At 51.4% G+C, this 20,912-nt stretch overlaps 1 protein-coding gene across 1 annotated transcript in view; it reads right to left on the bottom strand.

The window, feature by feature from the left end:
• The window catches only part of Dnah10 (dynein axonemal heavy chain 10), a 125,415-nt gene that overhangs the window by 14,666 nt on the left and 89,837 nt on the right, over positions 1 to 20,912 (bottom strand). The window contains exons 53-65 of the mRNA XM_028885772.2: positions 20,574 to 20,777; positions 20,090 to 20,170; positions 16,920 to 17,117; positions 15,766 to 15,927; positions 13,355 to 13,529; positions 7,575 to 7,756; positions 6,277 to 6,413; positions 5,475 to 5,692; positions 5,110 to 5,331; positions 4,770 to 4,917; positions 2,845 to 3,124; positions 2,369 to 2,598; positions 1,333 to 1,606 (exon numbers count right to left, since the gene is read on the bottom strand). Of these exons, the coding sequence (XP_028741605.1) occupies positions 1,333 to 1,606; positions 2,369 to 2,598; positions 2,845 to 3,124; positions 4,770 to 4,917; positions 5,110 to 5,331; positions 5,475 to 5,692; positions 6,277 to 6,413; positions 7,575 to 7,756; positions 13,355 to 13,529; positions 15,766 to 15,927; positions 16,920 to 17,117; positions 20,090 to 20,170; positions 20,574 to 20,777 (2,511 nt within the window). The remainder of the gene's footprint in view (positions 1 to 1,332; positions 1,607 to 2,368; positions 2,599 to 2,844; positions 3,125 to 4,769; positions 4,918 to 5,109; positions 5,332 to 5,474; positions 5,693 to 6,276; positions 6,414 to 7,574; positions 7,757 to 13,354; positions 13,530 to 15,765; positions 15,928 to 16,919; positions 17,118 to 20,089; positions 20,171 to 20,573; positions 20,778 to 20,912) is intronic.

Below are 20,912 nucleotides of genomic sequence, written 5' to 3'. Positions count from 1 at the left end.
GGCTATAGCAAGGCAGAATAAGGCTAGGCAGGAAAGCCAAACTGAAAATTCTGGGGGGAAGAAAAGCAGAGTCAGAGAGACATGAGACAGCCGCCCAGGAAGCAAGAGATGTTAGGGGACAGGTAAAGCCACGGCCACATGGCAATACATAGATGAATAGAAATGAGTTAATTTAAATGTAAGAGTTAGTTAATTATAACCTGAGCTATTGGCCAGGCATTTGTAATTAATATAAGCCTCTGTGTGTTTATTTTGGGAACTGGCAGGTGGGAGAGAAACATTCTGACTACAGGAAGTGAATGTTGTGCCTTTTATTTTAAAAAGCACATGACCCACTTACGAGGTTCAAGCTCTGATGCTTACAGACCGGTGAGTCCAATACAGAGCGAGGGGGCTGACCATGAGGACAATGCCAGAACTGGCACTGGCCAGATGGTGCTCAGAATGTTCCAGAATGAAATGTTCTTAACCAACAGTGCATTTGGAGAGTAGAAAATAGTACACCCAGATTTTGAAACCAGTTGGGTAGTCCCTGCAAAAGTCGGAGACTCGGCTTGTGGCCCAGAAACTCTACTCCAGGGAACATAGGGATCCAAAATCAAAAGCAAATGCTCAGGCTGGGAAGAAGCTTAGAGGAAGAGCACTAATCTCGCATGCATGAGGCCCAGAGCAGGCATGCACGTGTATACACACACACACACACACACACACACACATGCACACACACACACACACGCATGCACACGCACGCGCACACACACACACACATGTGCACACACTTGTGACAAACATTGACAGCTGCATTAGCCTCACAGCCAAAAAGCAGAAACAACCTAATGTCCACCAGCTGAGAAATAAAGAGCGTGGAACGCTACCTATTCAGCACTTGAACTGGGCCAATCCTGAAACTACAGCACAGGCCTTGGTGTTCAGATATAGGAAATGGAGAACCACATACTCCGGGACTCCCTTGGCAGGAAGTGTCCAGGACAGGTGTATTCTCGGTCAGAAAGTGCAGCAGAGAGGCTGCCAGGGTGGGGGAGGGAGGGAGGGATCGAGAAACTGCTGATGAACCCGGCCCAGCTCAATGGAGAGGTCCTAGTCGGAGGGGCCCTGTGAACTCGGCGGCCGGAATGGGGCGTCTTCAGGGTTGGGTGAATCGCATCTCGCTGAAGGTGTGGTTGCGAAGGCAGTGCTCTGGACACCCCTTTATAAAGTGAGCGGCTGGCACCAGGCAGGCTAAGTTCCTGTGTTCCAAGCAGGACTCCTCCCCGCCCTCCCCGCACCCCCTCTCCCCCGCCCCCATACGCCCACCCCCACCCCCGCGCTCACCTGTGCAGCCATAGTTGTAGATATTAAACGTCAGCGTGTCCATAATGTTCTTCAGCCGCTTGATGAGGATGGAGTCAGGCAGCGACTTCTTCAGTGACAGTCCGAAGACCTCCAGGAAAGCGATCAGGGAGTACTGGTACATGGAGTTGACCAGCGCCATCTCCGACAGCACGAAGAACAGGATGGCGCCCCGCCGCGCCGCCGGCCGGTAGCCATCCCGCAGCCTGTCGATGTCCAGAGCTGTCTTCTCCGCCAGCTTCAGCTTCTCCGACACCTGCAGAAAGCCCTCGGTTACCATGGAAACGGGGAGGTGATGGGTGACAGCCCGGAAGGCCTGGGGTGGTAGAGGGCGGAGTGTGGGGCACAAAAGGAACCAGGAAGTGCTCCCTGGAGTTGACAGTCACCAGGGTCTGCAGGGACCTTGAACTTGAACCCGAGGGGACCTCAGGCCATGCCCTTTCAGGCAGAGACTGGAAGAAGAGGAAGTCAACTCAAGGCCCCGCACATAAATGGAGGGATACGGAATCTACATGGCACTTTTGGATCCTGGATCCAGCCTCACCTGAAGCCATGGCTACACCTCTCTGCTTTTGAGCTGCTACCATCCCTTTTTTATTTAGAGTCGGCAAGGCTAGGATTCCCATGCCTCTCAATTCAAGAGATTACCCAGCTGCATAGGAATGCCCCCACCCTGCCCTGGCACAGCCCCTATAGGTGGCCCTTCCTTTTTATTGAATATTTATGTCTGTGAGTATTTTGCCTGGTGCCTGTGGAGGCCATGAGAGGGCATTGGATCCCCTGGAACTGGAGTTACAGAGGGTGGTGAGCTGCCATGAGGGTGCTGGGAACTGAACCGGGGTCCTCTGGAAGAGCAGCCAGTGCTCTTAACTGCTCAGTCATCTCTCCAGCCCCAAGGTGGCACAAGCCTGGTGCTTCTCCCCTACGTGTTAGACCCAAGGCTGTGACTGAGCCCCCGGGACCCCTGGCGTGGAGCTAGAAGGCGACAGGACCCCTCCCGCCTGCACAGAGCTGGCACCTCCGTGGCTTTGGACTTGGTCTCTTCCAGGGTGTGCACCAGCTCCACATTGTCCAGCATGTTCCCCGTGGACGTGGCCAGCTCCCGCAGGAGCGAGTCCTCCAGGTCCTTCAGCAGGTTCTTGTTCTCGCTCGTCTCCTGGATGAGGTGCTCTCTCTGCTCCTCCAGCTCCCGCCGCTCGTAGGCCACCAGCACACTCAGCAGCTGGTCCTCCAGGCCCTTCAGTGTGACTGAGAGGACAAAGAGCCCTCGCTGCACACCCTAGAGTCCAGGCTAGGAATACCCAGGCACCTAAACTTGCTGCCTTCCAAAGTACCCAGCCTTTGGGGGGGGCAGTTCACCCACACCTTAAGAATGGACCAGCAAAGACAACTTCCAGGGAAAGACCAGGGCCACCATGTGACAAGGTGCCCAGGAAGCCTCACTCTCAAGGTAGGGGGCCCTGGACATTTGCAGCCGGATCTGTCCCTTCTTACCAGTGTAGTTGATGACCATGGCCTTCCCAAACACCGATGGGGAGTATCTGGGATTGGCCAGCTTGGTGTTGAGGTACAGCCGGAAGTTGGTGTCATAGTCAACCTCCTTGTCCCCCAGGATGATGAACTGGCGGCCTTGGGTGGACTTGATATTCTTCTCTAGGACATTGTCAATCACGGGGTCGATATATTCATCCACATCGTGGAACAGGAAGGGGGTCCCATACTTTATGGACATCTCCAGCTGCTTGAGGAAGTCAGGGTCATTGAAGGAGGCAACCTGCAGGAAAGAGGCGGGAGCTGGGGTGAGCCATGCCTAATGGCTCTCCCACAGTGAGCGGAGGGAGAGCACACACCAGGAAGTTCAGAAGCCAGAGGTAACCAATTGAGTCAAGAGGGAGGCAAAGCCTAGGACAAAGCTGAAAACCACTCATGAGTCCCAGCAAACCCACTCTTGGGTGTATGCCCTGGAGGACCATGAATGCGGGCACAGCCAAGGCTGGTGAGGTGGCCCAGTGGGTAAAGGCACTTGCCATGCAGGCCTGAGTTCAGTCCCTAGCACTCACATGGTAGATGGAGAGACGACTCAAACCCACAAAGCTGTCCTCCGACCGTGATATGCATGAACCCCCCCTCCACACACACAAACATACATAAAAAGAAGTGTGCAGACAAATGTTCATAGCAACACCAGAAAGTGGAAATAACCCAGATGTTCTTCAACTGTAGGTGGATCAAGACATTTGGTATCTCCACACAAAGGAATATTATACAACTGTAAAGAAGGACATAGCACCCGTTGTGGAATATTAGTTGAAGATGTGTTACACTTGTTTACTCTGTGGAATATTTGTTTAATGATGCAAAGATGTGTGGCGTTCTTTTATGTTGCATTTGTCTAACTCTGTGAAGCTGTGTTTCTCTGCCTGTCTGAAACACCTGACTGGTCTAATAAAGCGCTGAACAGCCAATAGCAAGGCAGGAGAAAGGATAGGTGGGGCTGTCAGGCAGAGAGAATAAATAGAGTGAAAAAAAGAAAAGGAACGAGAAAAAGAGGAGAAAGGGATGACAGGGGCCAGCTACCCAGCCACCCAACCACCAGCCACCCAACCACTCAGCCAGACACAGAATAAAGAGAAAACAAAAGATATACAGAAATAGAAAAAGATAAAAGCCTGGAGGCAAAAGGCAGATGGGATCATTTAAGCTGACTAGAAACAAGCCAAGCTAAGGCCAGACATTCCTAAGTAAGTATAAGACTCCGTGTATTTGGCAGCTGGGTGGCAGGCCCCCAAAGAGTAAAGAGTAAAAGAAAATTCAACCACAAACACCCACACCTGCTACAACATGGTTGAACCCCTGCAGCGTAAAAGAAACCAGTTACAAAAGACTAATACTACCGTATGGTCCTGTCTAGGAGATATCCAGAACAGGCAAAGCCATGGAGACAGGAAACATTAGCAGCTGCCGGGGCTAGGGAGCAGCGCCAAACACTGTTGTTCTTGGTGGGGGTAGGGATGGAGGTAATAAAAATATTCTAAGCTGAGTCTTAACTGTTCCAGGTCTCTGAAAGTATGCTAAAAAGCCACAGAAGTTTCTGTTTTGAACAAGTGAGAGACTGCTAAGTGAGTCACATCCCAATGAAGCGGTCACCTCCGCCTCCCTTCCCCACCAGCTCCTACCGCCACCCAGGCTCCAACCCCCCTGCATCTCCCTCCCCGACACACAGTGGAGCATCTTGGGCCACCAAACCCTGATCTGGGCTGAAGGCGATAAAGACAGAAGACGTGGTCTTCGTCCTAAAGATGTTCTCAGCCTGAACCCCTGAGCAGGGGGTGGGGGAGGAAGGGGAAAGGGGTCCTCCGGGCCTCGGGTGGAGTTCAGGGTGGAGCATGGGACAGGCCTCTTGGGCAAAGGGGCCGCACCCTCAGGTTGTTCTTTTCCTCCTTTCTCTTGATCCAGTTGAGGGCCTGCTGCTGGGGGTCGATGCAGAGCGGGAAGCGGCTGGCCCGGGTGGTGAGGATGCCATTCTGAACCGAGAGCTCATCGGGGGGAAGGCCCTGGGAGCCCCACCTGCAAGGGACGACCACAGGGAGATGGACGTTCCCCCACCAAGTGGTAAGCCCAAGGCTGGAGGTCACGGGGTCAGCATTCTAGAATAACCCATGACCTTGCTCAGGGTTGGCCACGCCTCCTAGGCCTGCAGCCCCACCCCTGAGCCCCAGGTGACCCCCCATGCAGGCCCCTCTGGGATCCGGGGAGTACCTGCTGATCTCCACATCATCTGTGAGGAGGTTCTCCAGTCGGAAAGGGTGGCTCAGGGGGATTTCTCGATCCAGGATGTCGTTCCGCCACACCTGGTTGACCATCTCGTCGCGGAACTCCCAGGTGAAGGCGCCCTCGTAGCTCAAGAAGGCTGCACAGAGCAGGCAGTCGCCCAGAAGCTTCACCCGCCGGTGCATCAGCTCATCCAGGTCATTGAGCCACCTGCATGGGACCGGGAAGCCACCACGCTGAGCAGCTCCCATCTGGCCATGACCGATGGGAACCTGTCGCGGACTCCTTTCGTCCTTGGGACGAAAGTTTGTGTAGATTATGGTTCTGCTCGTGAGGCGGGTGATGCCTCTCACCTGACATTCTCTGATCCCAGACCAGAGATGAGCTTGTCGGCTGCGATCAGCCGCCTCTCCATGATCTCTGCCTCCTCCTGCAGCTTCTGCTTCTCCAGGATGGCGGCCTCGTACTTGGCCCCCAGAGCCTCCAGCTCCCTCTGGATCGCCGACAGCTCATTCTGGATCCGTTCTAGCTCCCGTTTGGTGAGGTAGAAATTCCGCTCCAGCCTGGCCACCTGGGTGAAGACAGTGAGCAGAAGGATGGCAGAGGGCCGGCCATCTCCACTTACATCCGTGGTTCTCAACCTTCCTAACGCTGCTGCGACCCTTTAAACAGTTCCTCAGGTGGCGGTGACCCCCCACCCCCAACCATAAAATTGTTTTCATTGCTACTTCATAACTAATTTTGTTACTGTTATGAATTGTCATGTAAATACCCGTGTTTTCTGATGGTCGTAGGAGACCCTGTGAAAGGGTCGTTTGATTCTCAACGGGGCCACGACCCATAGATTGAGAATGGGACTACGGACCTACATGAAGCTGGTGGGCAGACAGCAAAGGGTCTCGGGAGAAGCCATCCTTACAGCCCCCAGGGCAGAGGCTAAAGAGCCACCTCAGCTCAGGGCGGGCTGTGGCCATCTCTACACTGCGCACAGCTCTCAACCCTGTCCGTCCGCACGCCGTGTGAGTGAGAGCAGCGGCCGGGCTCCTAAGTCTTCCTGTGGTTTCAGGTTAGAACCTGGCAGAATTTTCCAGAAGCATTATGGACACTTGACCTCTGACCCCAGGGCGGACTCAGGGCGGTGAGGCCTCGGCTCACCTTCTCTCTCTTGGGCTTGATCTCACGGAACACGTCACAGTACCCCATGACGGCCTCCACAAACTTCAGCATCCCCAGCCCCGCCTTGCTCACGGCCTCCATCTCCTCAATTGTGGTGTTTAGAGTTTTCAGGAGGCCTAGAGGGCAAACACAGTGACTGTCAGGCTCCCTCTCAGGGTAGATAAAACTGGAAACACGTTGCCCACGGACAGAGGAAGTGTCCACGTGCCCACTCCTCACGGTCCTGCAGCGTGGAGTTTCTCAAGTGTGGAGCTGAAGGTGGATTTGAAGGGTAAAAGCCACTGTCGCCTGGAACTCCATGTGACCTCACATGACCCAGAGGCCCCACCAGACACCCTCCAAGCTCTGGCACCCAGGAGCACTTAGAGGGCTCAGACAAGCAGCTGACTGGGATTCAGAAGCTGTGGGTGGGTCCCTACCACCATACCCCAGCAATGGAAACCTGCCCAGGGGTGCCCAGGTACAGGGAACTTGGGATTTCACAGTCCATTAGTGTCTGTGTTTAACTTACGGGACTGTGAAAGGGCATTTGGTAGTGAGAGTCTTTCTGCTTTCTTACAACTTAACCAATCTCTCTCTCATGTGTCACATACATGCACAGGCTGTGTGTGTGTGTGTGTGTGTGTGTGTGTGTGTGTGTGTGTGTGTGTGTGTGACTTACACACACATGCCATAGCACACATGTCAAGTGAGGTCAGATGTCAGCTTTGTGGGACAACTCAGTTCTCTACTTTCTGGGGATCTAATTCAGGTTACCAAGGCAAACTATGAATAACCTTTACCTGCTGAGCCACCCCCAAGTGCTTCAAGGGTAAAGTTGTATACAGCCGTGACAATGTAGTCCATGAGGACCCTACCCCCTCCTGGCCGAAGCCCTGGGCAGTGCCCAGAGTCAGCTGGCAGGGAGTTTGGACATTCTCTGGTCAAAGACACATCCCGCTGACCACAGGTGGTACCACCCTTCCCCTGCCCGGTCCCCGGCTGCGTGCAGAGGCATGGCATCGGCAAGAGGCGCCAAGGGATAATGCTAAGCCACACAGAAGGCAAAGGCAGAGCCGGGTTTCCCTGCCAGGAGAGCCAAACCCCTGTGTGGAGCCAACTGCACGTGGGCCAGCAGCCGCCCCTGCCCACCGCCCCTGCCACCACCCCTGCCCGCTCCCCCTGCTTCCCCGCCCCATCACCGACGGGAGCCGGAAAGCCAGTGTGCCGCTCCATCCACAGGGCTGCGGTGACGCCCCAGGCCCACCCCTTGCCTGGACCCTCTCAGCCCTGCTCACCCTTGATGTTCTTCACTTGACCCTGGGTGATAGAGTCAAAATCGAGCTCCATCAAGGACCTCAGGAAGTTGGGGTCGGACATCATGCCCTTAGCGGTTTTCCAGTTCAGCTCCTTATAGCCCTTCATGATAAGGATGCACTCGCAGACTGTCTGCACTTGCTTTGGAGGCTTGGCGAATGACCTGGAGGACAGGAGGGCCCATGGGCAGTGTAAGAAAGGCCGGGACCTAGCCAGAGTTCCTGGGGAAAGATGGGGCGGGCAGAAGGGATCCCTAGACGGGACTGTCTGGGAAGAGAGTAGGCAAGGTCCCTAGAGGCAGGAAGGTGGCCCAGGAAGGGACTCATTCGCTAGCCCCACACCAAGCTCCTGGAAGACGGCAGGGAACAGAGAAATATGATGGTAGCCATTAAAATCCCAAGACCTCGGTGCCCAGGTCATCATCACAGCCAGACAGTTGGAGCTGGCTGCCCTGGGCAAAACCCTATCTATTGAGAGCCGCTGGTGGTGAAAGTCCATGAGAGTACACAGCAGTGACAACTAGAGTTCAGAAGGTCAACCTATCAGAACCAAGGGATCTGTTAGAGGAAACCATCACACAAGGCGTTATGGGATTATTGCCTTTTGAATGAACTGGCTGTGTCTTGTTTTAAACCTCTTGTGCAATAACAGCTATGATTCTCCCCATTTACCGTGCATCTCCATGTTATGTGTACATGTAATCTCACCATTGCATCTCAATCTTGGGCACAACTCTCCCTATACATCTGGGGTAATTGGACAACTGTCCCAGCTGTGTTTGTTTTTCATTAACATATATCTGTCCAGGGCCATTCTCCAGACGAAAGTATTTCAGCAAAGATACCTTTTTCCAAGGACAAAACTGCACATAGATAAACATTAGCTCATCTCACTCACAGATAGAGAAAAGAACCACTAGCAATTAAATCCTCAACTCCTTACCTTCACCCCGGGTTATTTACACAAGACCCTGACTTAAGAGATTTACTGCTCCCACAGGCAACAGGTGCCAAGCTTCTTTCTTGTGCAAATTAAGTTTTTATTTCTCCTCAGCCAGGTGCTATTCCTAGATTTTCTCCTCAGCAATTACTCTGAGTGAAAGTGCTTTTACTAACCAAATGCTACATGCTCTGACAGAGGTTGCTTAGCCACCTGGCATATGTCCCCCTCCCTATCAGAAAGCAGCTGCAGCCGGGATGAGCAGGAAAGGAGGCACCAAAGACAGTTGACTTTCTTGTGACTTACTGACCCCTAACATTTTATCTAGCCATTTCTAGATTATTGTTTGAGCACATAAAGTCCCTAATTGGTCTTAGGCTTTAGTTGACCCTACCAGAGAACTCCCCTTTAGTCACTTCCCTTTTGAGTTATAATTGGAAGCTGACAATTAATTGCTTTATGAGTGGGTCCTTATCACCTCTCTCTGCGACCCTGAAAACTTCAAGCCTCGCATTGCTTTACCAAAGAATTACTGTGTGGGTATATAGGCTGCTTCTCGGAGAGCACTGGGAGAAGAGGATGGATGGAGAAGAACAAAGATGAGGACGGAGATGGAAAGAACTAGGTAGAATGAGAGAACAGCAGAAGGAACTGAGAGCAGGAGGGACTGAGAGGAGCTAAGTATGAGAACAGAAAAGAAACTGTGTAGATGGAATCGCCATAGAAGAATAAAGCAAGAGCCGGGCGGTGGTGGTGCACGCCTTTAATCCCAGCACTTGGGAGGCAGAGCCAGGCGGATCTCTGTGAGTTCGAGGGCAGCCTGGACTACCAAGTGAGTTCCAGGAAAGGCGCAAAGCTACACAGAGAAACCCTGTCTTGAAAAACCAAAAAGAAAAAAAAAGAAGGAGAAGAAGAAGAGGAGGAGGAGGAGGAGGAAGAGGAAGAGGAAGAGGAAGAAGAAGAAGAAGAAGAAGAAGAAGAAGAAGAAGAAGAAGAAGAAGAAGAAGAAAGCGAATGGACCAAAGAACTCAGTGTGCTTAGATTCGTTGACTATCCCTCGGATTAGATCCTCAGCTGGTTGGTAGACTCTTCCGCGGACCCTGGGACCCTGGGAGCAAACAATAAAGGCTGGACCTAATATTGTTTGCGTTACCTATGCCAGGTCCTGCAGCCAGTGTAGGCCCCACAGGCAGGAGCAGGGAGAACAGAGCTGGGAGCGAGGCCAATGCTAGCCCAGCCTTGAGGGGCAGTGGGCTCAGAGCTGGCCCCAGCTGACCAGGGAAAGCCTTGGCTTTACAGGGCATTTGGACACTAATGGTAGTAGGTGACAAGACATGTCTGTCAAGAAGGCCAGGGAAGAGAAAGCCCATGCGTCTACACATACAGGCAGGAGCAGACATGGCCTGGTGGGTCCTAAGCTGTGGGCAAGTTAGGGACCAGCCAGGGGTCAAAGATTTTCTCTCTATAAAGCAGGTGTATAGAGCCAGAAGCTCCCAGCTCCAGCTCCCGTGAGTCCATTCAAGTGATGCATTCCACTTCCAGTCATGATCCAGGATCTAATTTACCCAGAATCCTCTGTTTTTCTCAGAATGCCGTACAGATGGAACATTGGAAACACCCAGCTCATAAGAAATAAGATTTGAGCTGGATAGTGTGGGTGGTGCATGCCTTTAATTGCAGCACTCGGGAGGCAGAGGCAGGTGGATCTCTGAGTTCAAGAACAGCCTGGTCTACAGAGAGAGTTCTAGGACATCCAGAGCTACACAGAGAAACCCTGTCTCAGAAAACCAAAAAAAAAGATTTGATAGTTGGTTTTCAAAAGTGCCTCCAACCAGCTCAGGTCAAAACAGATGAACAGAAAGTACTGAACCCTGCCTCATGGATCACTGCAGCCATCCCCACCCACACCCAGACTCTAAGCTACCTGCTCGCTCGCCCAGGCTAGAATAGAGAATTAACAGCTAAACTTGCCTGGTGACCTACAGATGTCCCAAGGTCGGGCACCTGAAAAGCTTTAAAACAAAACATAGGGATGAACCCATGCCCGGGTTCACTGAGTAAAAGGCAAATGTGGGCAATCCTAGATGACATGGAAGACTGACCCTCCTCCAGGTTACTCAGCCAGTGAGGACAGGGAGGGCGGGCCAGGCGTAGGGGCTGTGAAGACTTCTCTGCGCTCCCGCAGTATGGCTGCCATACTGCTTTCACTACGTGGAGTCTGGTGCTCTTATTGTGAAGTGGTGATCTTTGTCACAGAGGTTACAAGGTAGAGAAATGGACATGTAGGGTTTCACACAGTGACCTCGCCTGCAGGGACCACAGAAACTAAAGTTAACATCTGCAGAGATGGACCCTGATAGTGACCTCTTAGCCAGTTTTGGTGACCCGGTGTTCTCCCCTCCGCCGCCACCAGGTGTAGGTCCTCTTCCCTGATTAGCTCTATTTTTTTTTTCCTTGTTGGCATTCTATAAATCTGGGCTGCAGAGCACAGGGTGCATTAGAATTCAACAGAGGAGGAGGCACTTGCCCTCAGGACTTGCCAGGAACCGCTGGCGCCTCAGGCGTGTAGCTTGAGCCAGCCTTCACAACTCCACCGGCAACTGAAGCCTGAGGGGACTTGTCCCTGCCTCAGCCTTGGTGGCCCTGTGCTTCTGCTGCAGAGAGGAATTTGCTCCCGTGGCAGGTTCCAGACTCCAGATGCCAGACATGAAGCTCCCCAAGTCTGTGGGGTGGCAACCAGAGCCGCAGGCCTGCTCTGCCTCTCCCAGCCTCCAGAACCTGAGCCATGACCTTTCCCACAGCTACAACACACCCGAGAGGTGGCCTGGGCCCCGCATCTCAGCCAGCATCCCATCGCCACCGTGGGTTCAAACTCATCTCATTTAAATCCCAAATGGCAGTCTATTTGTTAACTCTGACTTACGATAAAGTATCGTCCATTGGTCCCCCTTCACTATCAGCCCACTCCATTCCTGGAGGAGGATGGGACAAGAACCCGGTTGTCCAGGAGACAGTCTCCAGGGACCACCTCAGCATCACAAGTTAGTTGCAAATGGGGGCTGCTGTTTCCTCTCAGGGGAGAAGCGAACACATGTACCTTTTTGCTACCCAGCACCTTCTGATTTACGCTTAAGGGTTCCCACAGAGGGGATTGAATATTCTAGAAAGACATTTTAAGGAATTAAAGACTATGAGACTGTCCGGCTATGACTGCTCATCATGTTTTACATTGAAATGACCCATCAAAGCCAGACTGTTGGGGGGTTAGGATCCAGATGCACACTGGACTCAGAGGAAAATACCGTAGACACTGACAAAAGATTTAAATATAAAAAAGAAAAAAAATATTTAAAAGTACAAGCTGCCGCCTTGGGGATATTAATTTAGGTCTCACAGTGGCATTTTACCCATGCTATGGTCTAAACAGTCCTAAACAATGCCACATACACCAAAGCCTTAGTGAGAAAACCAAACACACATACAAATCTCACCCACAAAGTCAAACGCCCAATGACAAATTCAGAAGATACCTACAATTCCCTTTATGGACATAAAGAAAAGCTCTATTTTATATAAAGTCTTTGGATGGCTGGGAGTGAGAGAGTACTTGCTTAGCATGTTTGGGTGAGACCTTGGGGTTTATTCCCTAGCAGAACACACACACACACACACACACACACACACACACACACACACACACACACACACACACACACACACACACACGGGCGGAGGGGGTGGAGGGAGTTATGGAAAAACAAAAGGCAATACAGAAAGAAGGAAAGCCACGTTCTTGTCTTTTTTTTTTTAAGCACATATGCCAAGGGCCACCTCTAACGAGAGAAACATAAATTAAGTGGAAGCCACACACAGACCCCTTCTCCGCTAGAAGAGAGGCAAAAAATGCAGACACCTGGGGCAGCCTCTCTGGCGTAACTATGAAGAAACAGGTACAGATGTGGACTTGGGGTGGGGGGGACGGTCCACTGTGCACCCTGGGACCCGGACATTCCATCTCTGGCCATGTATCCTGCAGGGGGAGGTGCCAGAGTACACAGTGAAGTGTGGCCGGGTTTGTTTGCTGTGTCCTTTGTAAGGTCAAAAGAGGAGATGCAAGAAAGGATACAGCAGGGGCGCCCACTGAATAAAGCACCGCACCCACATTGTGGGATGCCTCCGGCCAGTTTAAAACACTAAGGAAGTCCGTCCTGTATTAGAGCGCAAACACAAAATGACACTTTAAAATTGGGTGGGTCAAATGGCTCAGCCAGTAAAGACCCTCGCCACCGAGGCTGATGACCCGAGTTCAGTCCCCAGGGTCCACAGATAAAGGAGAGAAACCACTTTGGAAAACTGTCCTCTGACGTCCACATGGGCGTCACAGCAGGCACACATACTTGTACATGGAAATAAATGAATTTCCGATTATAAAAACACGCAGGACACAATGCCAAGCAGAAAGGATGCAGACAGATGCCACAGGATGTACCGGCGGCCCTCGCTCTCCAAACCCGGATTCTACAGTCAGAACCTTGTAAAGCCGGTTTCCTTGATCCTATATTAAAACTCTCTGGCTTGGGGCTAGATGGCTCAGTGGTTCAGAACACAGTCCACTCTTTCATAGGACCTGGGTTCGGTTCCCGGCACCCACATGGTGACTCACAACTGTCCTCCTGGTGGAGCCTGAACTCCCTAGGTGGGATTGCCTGGCCTCTGGGGTGGGGTGGGGCTCTTTTTACTATGTATGAATAGGGGGTGAGCACATGGCAGCCCCTGAGTGAGCTTTAGGAGTGCAGGTGTGAGCAAAGGTGGTAGCTGGTACCTGATTTCAGTCACATCCGACTTGTCCAGCTTCTGCAGCTCCAGCTTGGCAGCCTCCAGGATGGGCATGACCTCAGCCAGCGCTGTCTCGGCCTCGGTCTTCTCTACTGCGATAATCTTGTTCTGTTCTTCTATCTCCATGGCCTTCTCCTCTGCCAGCTTCTTCTTCTCCTCCGCTGCAGGGGGAGGGGCCGGTGAGAAGATGCTGGGATGCCGCAGGGGGAACCTGAGCCACGTGGGAAACCTCAAACCTAGCCACGGTCACTGGGGGGAGTGGCCAGGGGGCTCTGGTCAATGCGATGGCCACGGGTGCTCACACAGAGAGGACTCAGGCTGGCATTTCCTGCTGTGTGCTGCCCTCTGGGTTCTGTGTCAGCCCCACCTGCCTAGACACTGCTGGCCAAGGCCCCTGGGTGACGTTGTGACTTTGGATGATTGAGATGAATCTGTTTCCCCCCACTCACTGTCCTCTCTCTGTGTGTCTTTAAAAAAAATCTTTCTATAACCTTCGATTTATTTGTGCTCACGCGCCACAGAGTCCGTTCTCACCTTCTGTGGATCCCAGGAGCAAGCTCAGGTCGTCAGGATTGGAAGCAAACACCCTTCCCACTCAGCCACCTCACTGGCTCTGGCTTTTCTCTCGCCCTCCATCTCCCACCCCAACCTCCACGTCTCAACCCTTCCCGCCCACATACTGAGAGCCGCTGGTAGCAAAAGACCATGGGAGTATACAGCAGGTGACAACCAGTGTTCAGAAGGTCAACCTATCAGAACCAAGGGTTCTGTTAGAGGAAACCATCACGCAAGGCGTTATGGAATTACTGCCTTTTGAATGAACTGGCTGTCTCTTGTAAACCTCTTGTGCAATGGCAGCTATGATATCTCCCCATTTACCATGCATCTCCATGTTAGTGTGTACATGTAATCTCAATGATTACATCTCAATCTTATGGGCACACATGGTTGTGGATGGTCAAGAAGATGGTTTCTTATTTAACTGTACCATTTTTATGACTAGAAACATATTAAAATAGGCTTCATAACAAGATCTATTGTTCCATGTGGGCTATAGACACCTAAAGGTCTTGTTCTCCATCCTTAGCCATTGACAAGGCAAAATTGGCCAAAGTGTCTTCATAGAACTTCAATTCACAGAGCGGAATTGCAGGTGCCTGGCCTTGTTGGATCAAAACCCTTCAGAAGAATTATAGTGAACCAGAAGTGATAGTGCAGATGTCTGGCCTTGGTATATCTTAGTCCTTAAAGAGATCAACAGCACCTATGCTGCCCTAAGTTCCTCCCCCAGCCCCTCCCCACTCTGCTTCAGATAACCATTAACACTCTGTATTTATTACTACACCAGTTTTTAATGCAAGATTTTAGGCTCAGTAGACTATGCATAGGCCCTGAGATTCAGGTGATGAACAGAAAAGGCTGCTAACTGACTAACCATGTCTGGATATTACTAATCACATAAAATAGTACATGTATTCTTTACCTGTTCCTTAAATCTCTCTGGTCTAATTTCTTCCCTTGGAACCCTTGTAGCTATCCCTTTAAGAGATGGGCCAGAACTTTACAACCTACAGCTGCTGTCAGTCACCAATGAAGCTGTCCAAGTCTTTGCCAAGTGTGACTCTTATCAGAATACTTGTCCCCGAGAGTTGACTTTGTAGTTTTTGCCAGCAAGTTGTTAATGAATGGACATATACATGCTGGGGGGGGGGTGGAGAAAGAGAGGAAGAACTAAGAGAGAATAATGAGAGAAGAGCAGAAGAAGAGACAGAGAGGAGCTAAGTGTGAGAACGGAAAAGAAGCTGTGTAGAGTTGACTTAGAAGAATAAAGTGAATGGACTAAAGAACTCAGCATGACTCGGTTCATTTGCTGTCCCTCAGATTAATTTCTTCGCCGCTTGGTAGTGTCTCTTCCGGACCCTGGGAGAATTCCTTCTAGGCAGGTACCTGAAAATCCGTTATCCACACACATTTTTTTTTTTAATGCTCACTCAGGTCCAGCCTCAGAGATGCCCCATCTAGGAAGTACAGCCCCTCTGTCTCCCTTCCTTCCCACCCCACCCCCCTCCTCCCTGCCTGGCGACACTGCTCACAGCTTGACTTCACTTTGTCACTGGCCCACATTCTGTCTGGTTGTCCCCTATGAGTAGGCAAAAAAAAAAAAAAAAAAAAAAAAAAAAAAACCCAAACCACTAAAAATAACAGAATATTTAGAAATTAAACAAACAGATATGGAGACACTCAGGGTGGGTGTCCTTTGATGATGGTGGGTCTGTGTCTTCAGGCTTGCTAATGGTTGCCCACAGCACAATGGTCTCTCAGCAAAACCTTGGAGGAGCCCCGACCCCTCGGGGGCAGACTGGTCCCCAGGGCAGGTGGCCCACACCAGGCACTCACCTATGGCTGTGTTGGTGGCGATTTCTGACAGCAGGGTCTCGCAGGCAGCTGACTTCTCGGCCAGGACGATCTTCTGCTCTGCCAGCTTCTGGTTGAGCTCATCTAGCTGGATGGTGGCCTCCTTCAGCTTGTCCAGGCCACCCTCTAGACGCTTGCACTGCGCTGGGGGCACATAGCGCATGGTCAGTGGTCCAGGCTCCAGGGTAGGACCTTGCATTAGCCTCCTTGGGACCTGTGGGGGACCTGCCCCCACTTTTGCCCCCCAGGGTACTCGAGCAGGGATAGAAATATAGAAGAGAGAGACAGAAACATAGGATAGCCTCGAGAGAGCCTGGGTCCAAACCCACCAGCCCCTTCTGTCTCTTCTAAAGGGCTTTTAAAGGAATGCCAAGGGGTGGAGCAAAAGACCTCCCCCCAGCACAGCCAAGTGCAGACCATCCCAGACACCTGGTGACCATGCACGTGATCTATCCATCCCCTTATGCAGCCCTGCTGTGTAAAGCAAGCTCAGATCTCACTAGGAGACCTCTGTGTACCCCAACAGGGACCCATCCAAGATGAGGAAAAAAGCTCACTTCTACAAGATGCTATACCCATTCTAGCCCCCAGACTGCATGTGTGCCATTTGCTAGCATGAAGGGACTCCTAAAAACAGTGTGTCTATTTTTGTTTTGTTTTTGAGACAGGGTCTCTCTGGGTAGCTCTGGCTGCACTGGAACTCACTCTGTAAACCACCAGGCTGACTTCAAACTCAGAGATCTGCCTGCCTCTGCTTCCCGAGTGCTGGGATTAAAGACGTGCGCCACCACTGCCTGGCTAATGGTGCATCTCTTAACCAGCTACCGAAGACAGCCCTTCCTGAAAAGCCCTTTCTGACAGAACACACTGGGGACCAGGGGACATCCAGGGCAAAGAAACCAGCCCTGCAAAACCAGGACCACACAGAACTAAGAACGGGCCGTGTCTTACCCACAGGGACGAACCATCCCCCAGACGCAAAACTCAAATCTTCTCTATTCTGCCCCAATCATAAGGGTGCCAAGCCTTGCAGAGAGGAGCCTTGCTCCCGAACCCTGCCCACACATCGATGGCCCGGCCCACCCTTGTGCCACCCCTACCCCCCCCCCCCCCCCCCCCACTCCACCCCTGCTCACCTATGTTGTTCTGGGTTTTCTCGTCCAGCAGTTTCGAGTACGTATTGATGAAGTCGAGGTAGTTCTTGGGCGTCACGTAGTTGCTGCGCCTCAGCTTCTGCTGGAACTGCTTGCTGAACTCGCCCACCGACTGGTGGACCATCACCACGTGCTCCACCAGGTCCTCGATATTCTCCATGGGGATCATGGGGTTATCCCCTAGACAGGCAGGAAGGGAGAGAGTGGGGGTGAGCAACAGGGAAAAGGGGGAACTGGAGTCAGCTCGGTGGTGAGCACCTCCCTAGCCTATGGGGCTTTGGGGACAGGAACCAGCACTGCAGAAAACAAAAAAAAAAAAAAACCAAAAACCCACCAGGTCCCCCCAAAATGAAACATTGACCCAAAGATCCAAGAACTCCATTCCTATGTATGTGCCCCAAAGAACCAGATACCCAGCCCTCAACAGGCCGTGAATACCAATGTTCACAGTAGCAGGGTAGTAAGGAGAAAGGACCAGGGCCCATCTGAGGTGGATGGTAACAATGCGGCATGCCCGCACAGTGGAGTACTATTCAGCCACGAATAGGACCGAAGGGCTGATATGGGCTACACCATTGCTGACCCTCCAAAAACACTATACAAAAAGAAAGAAACTGGACACAAAGAAGCAATGTGCATGGGTCCCCTTACATGAGACACATAGACAGGGAAGATTCACAGAGTTGGGAAGCAGTTTAGAGGAGGCCTCTAGGGTGTGGGAGCCCACAGAGGTTTCCTAGTGAGATCTGAGCTTGCATTACCAGCAGGGCTGCATCAGAGGATGATTGGACCACGGGCCTGGGTACCAGGTGTTTGGAAGGGTCTGCACTTGGCTGCGTCTAGCAAGGGGGAGGCCTTTTGCCTGACCCCTTGGCATCGTTCTAAATAGCCCTTTTGAATAAAGTTCTGGGCCAGCGGATAAGGATCCAGGCCCTCCTGCGGCTATCCTCTGTTTCTGTTTCTCTCTCTATCCTTCTATCTAAATCTCCTATGCCTCTCTCCTCAAGAGTACCCAGGCAAAGGTGGGAGCTGGTCCCCCACACCAGGGGAGGGAAGATGGGTACAGAACTTCAGTTTAGGATGATGGAAGGTTCTGGAAACAGAGAGCATAGTGGTTACATGACACTGTGAATGTAACTGATCTTTCAAGTACACTCAAGATGGACAGAACAGGACAGTTCACAGCAGACATATTTTCCCTAAATAAAAGGTGATTTCATCAAAAAATTTAATTAAAAAGAAGAAATGAGCAGCTATTACTTGTGGCAACTCACAGGACCTGTGATCTGCCCACGGTGATTTCTCTAATGCAGAGGCCAACCCTCCTACCCTGGGAGACCGACCCCCTGCCTTTCCCCAGGGCTCAGGCACCATTGGGAGAAGCTGGGCCTTCAGAAGAGGGCCCACAACCAACCCCTGACTATCATGAAGCCCCTACCCACGGCGGCTGGGTGGGTGCACTCAGCCATTCTGTGATGGAATGATGGGTACTCTCTCCCGGAGCCAAGATCTTGTCACTTGGATCACCTGATGGCCTGGGATGCAACAGCCTCAAGCGGGGTATGAGAGAAGGAAGACTGGACCCAAACCATTGGTATGTCCAGGTTCTGCAGATCTGTCTTTATTTATTTTTTTATTTTTTGGTTTTTTCGAGACAGGGTTTCTCTGCGTAGCTTTGGCTTTCTGAGCTCACTTGGTAGCCCAGGCTGGCCTCGAACTCACAGAGATCGCTGCCTCTGCCTCCCGAGTCCTGGGATTAAAGGCGTGCGCCACCACCGCCCGGCTAGATCTGTCTTTAATTCAGACTACACGCAGCATGCCTGAAAAACTCAGCCCACAGGCATCTAGCTTTGCAACATGATCACCTCAACTTCAGGAAATATGTTCTAAGGGGAGAGAACTGTAAATGGATTTCGGGCAGCTCTGTGCACAGAACCGAGACACTGCATGCTGGAAAGGTGTGGGAATGACCTGCACACCATGGAAGCTAGCATGCATGGCCACAGCGAGGCTGGCAGCCACAGCCCCACAGGGCATGTGGCCCACTGTGGGAGGTTACCTATGAGGAGGAGAGAGGGATAAGAAACTTTTAGATAGAAATACAGTGAAGAGGAGAAAGACAGAAACACAGGATAGCTTCGGGAACATCTGGGCCAGTACCCAATGGCCCCTTCTGCCTCTTCAAAAGGGCTTTTTATAACTATGCCAAAATGTGGGCAAAAGACCTCCTCCATGCTAGATCAAAGCACACTGTACAGCCAAGTGTAGCCCCTTCCAAACACCTGGTAACCATGCTCGTGGTCAAAATCATCCCCTTATGCAGCCTTGCTGGGTAAAGCAAACTCAGATTCTTGGACACCGAGTAAGTTCTCACTAGGAAACTCTGTGGGTCTCTACAGCCCACCACTTGTTTTTTTGTGAATAAAGTTTTATCGTAACATTTAGAAACATTTACATGTGGTCCCGGATGGCTCTCAAAGCACATTGTCAGAATTCAGTCAGCTATGACAGAAGCAGATATTGCCACCTGGACTATCACAGAGGCAGTCTCTGTGAAGACTCTAAATCACAACCCCATAACAGATTTTTCTTGGCTTCCTTCCCAGGAGAACAGCATTGTAACTGAAATTATGGTTTTGGCTTGTGAAGAAGGGCTGTTTGTTTATTGAGTTTGTTGGGTGCATATTTGTAAAGTTGGAACTATTTACAAAGCCACCCAATGACATTGGTCATAAATCCTTTCAAGTTAGATCTAGACAAAAAGAAAAATCGTCCTGGCACCAACATGGTAGTGGCCTTTAGTACATTTTTTTTTCTACAAAGAACTGAACACTGTCTCTAATGGGTAAGGATGTGACCATGTAGCTGTGGCATAAGAGGGGCCAAAGACAAATGTTCATAAAGTGGGCACCAATAAAACTTTATTCATCAAAACAATCAGGGGGCCACATTTGGCAGCAGGCCATGCCTTGCAGACTCCTGATCCTTTTGGACTAGAGCAAAATATAAACCCAAGCCACACTAACAATACAAAGCTATTCTTTGTCATAAGGTATCTATGGTGAAGAAATCTTCTGGGTCAAAATTTGGTCAGAAAGTGACACACTTCTTTATGAGACCACAAAGCTGTCCCTGCAACAGTGGCAGCTTACCTAAAAATGACTTGGCAACTGCATGTAGGGCCTGGGATGGCCAGGGCATGAACCAGTCGATACCAGTGTTGTTCACGAGACCTTGAAGAGAGAGGCAAAAGAGAATCACTGTGCAACCCAGAGTTATTCCAGCTCACATGCATGGTCTTTAGTATCCACCAGAGTGGTGGCTCAGTTGGGCACATCCAAGTGTGATTATGTCTCAGTATCTTGTCACTGTGACACTGGGAGAGAGAAGAAGGGCACCCTCCCCACACCATGCACCCTGCAGCTGGGGAGCCTGTGCCCACCCTCATGCTGGGAAGATACCAGCCATGCCTACTGGGGATTGAGAGGGACCAGGAAGTGTGCCTACAGTTCAGGGACAACCTTCAACTCAAGCGCTCCATCCTGTATGGATGTAGCTGATGGATGTGGCGGGTCCCCAGAGCACACAATATGCTGCAGCAGTGGTGAAGGATTTCTACCCTTGGCTCAAAGGTACCTGGGAAATTCCTGCACCGGGTCCTCAGGGTGTCTCCCACTGGCGACATGCCCAGGACAATGTGTAGGTTGTTGGCACTCTTTTTCACGAAATACTGCCACACAGACTCCTTGGCTGGGCCCATGCCGAACTTCAAGGCTTCCTGCTGAATCTGACTGAGGATGCCGTCCTTTTCCTCTTCAGGGAAGAGCGCAGGGACAATCCCTGGAGGACAAGGATGTGGAGGGAGCCGGCTTTCAGGTCACTGAGTTCTGACCTCCCTGGGTGCAAAAGGAGGTGATGGAGCAAGGCATGATGGGAAGAGCAGCAGGTGCCAGCAGAAGACCAGGGCTAGGGTCC

Source organism: Peromyscus leucopus, chromosome 23 (genome assembly GCF_004664715.2).
Source record: "Peromyscus leucopus breed LL Stock chromosome 23, UCI_PerLeu_2.1, whole genome shotgun sequence".
Taxonomy (NCBI): domain Eukaryota; kingdom Metazoa; phylum Chordata; class Mammalia; order Rodentia; family Cricetidae; genus Peromyscus; species Peromyscus leucopus.
This window is presented reverse-complemented; position numbering and strand designations above follow the sequence as displayed.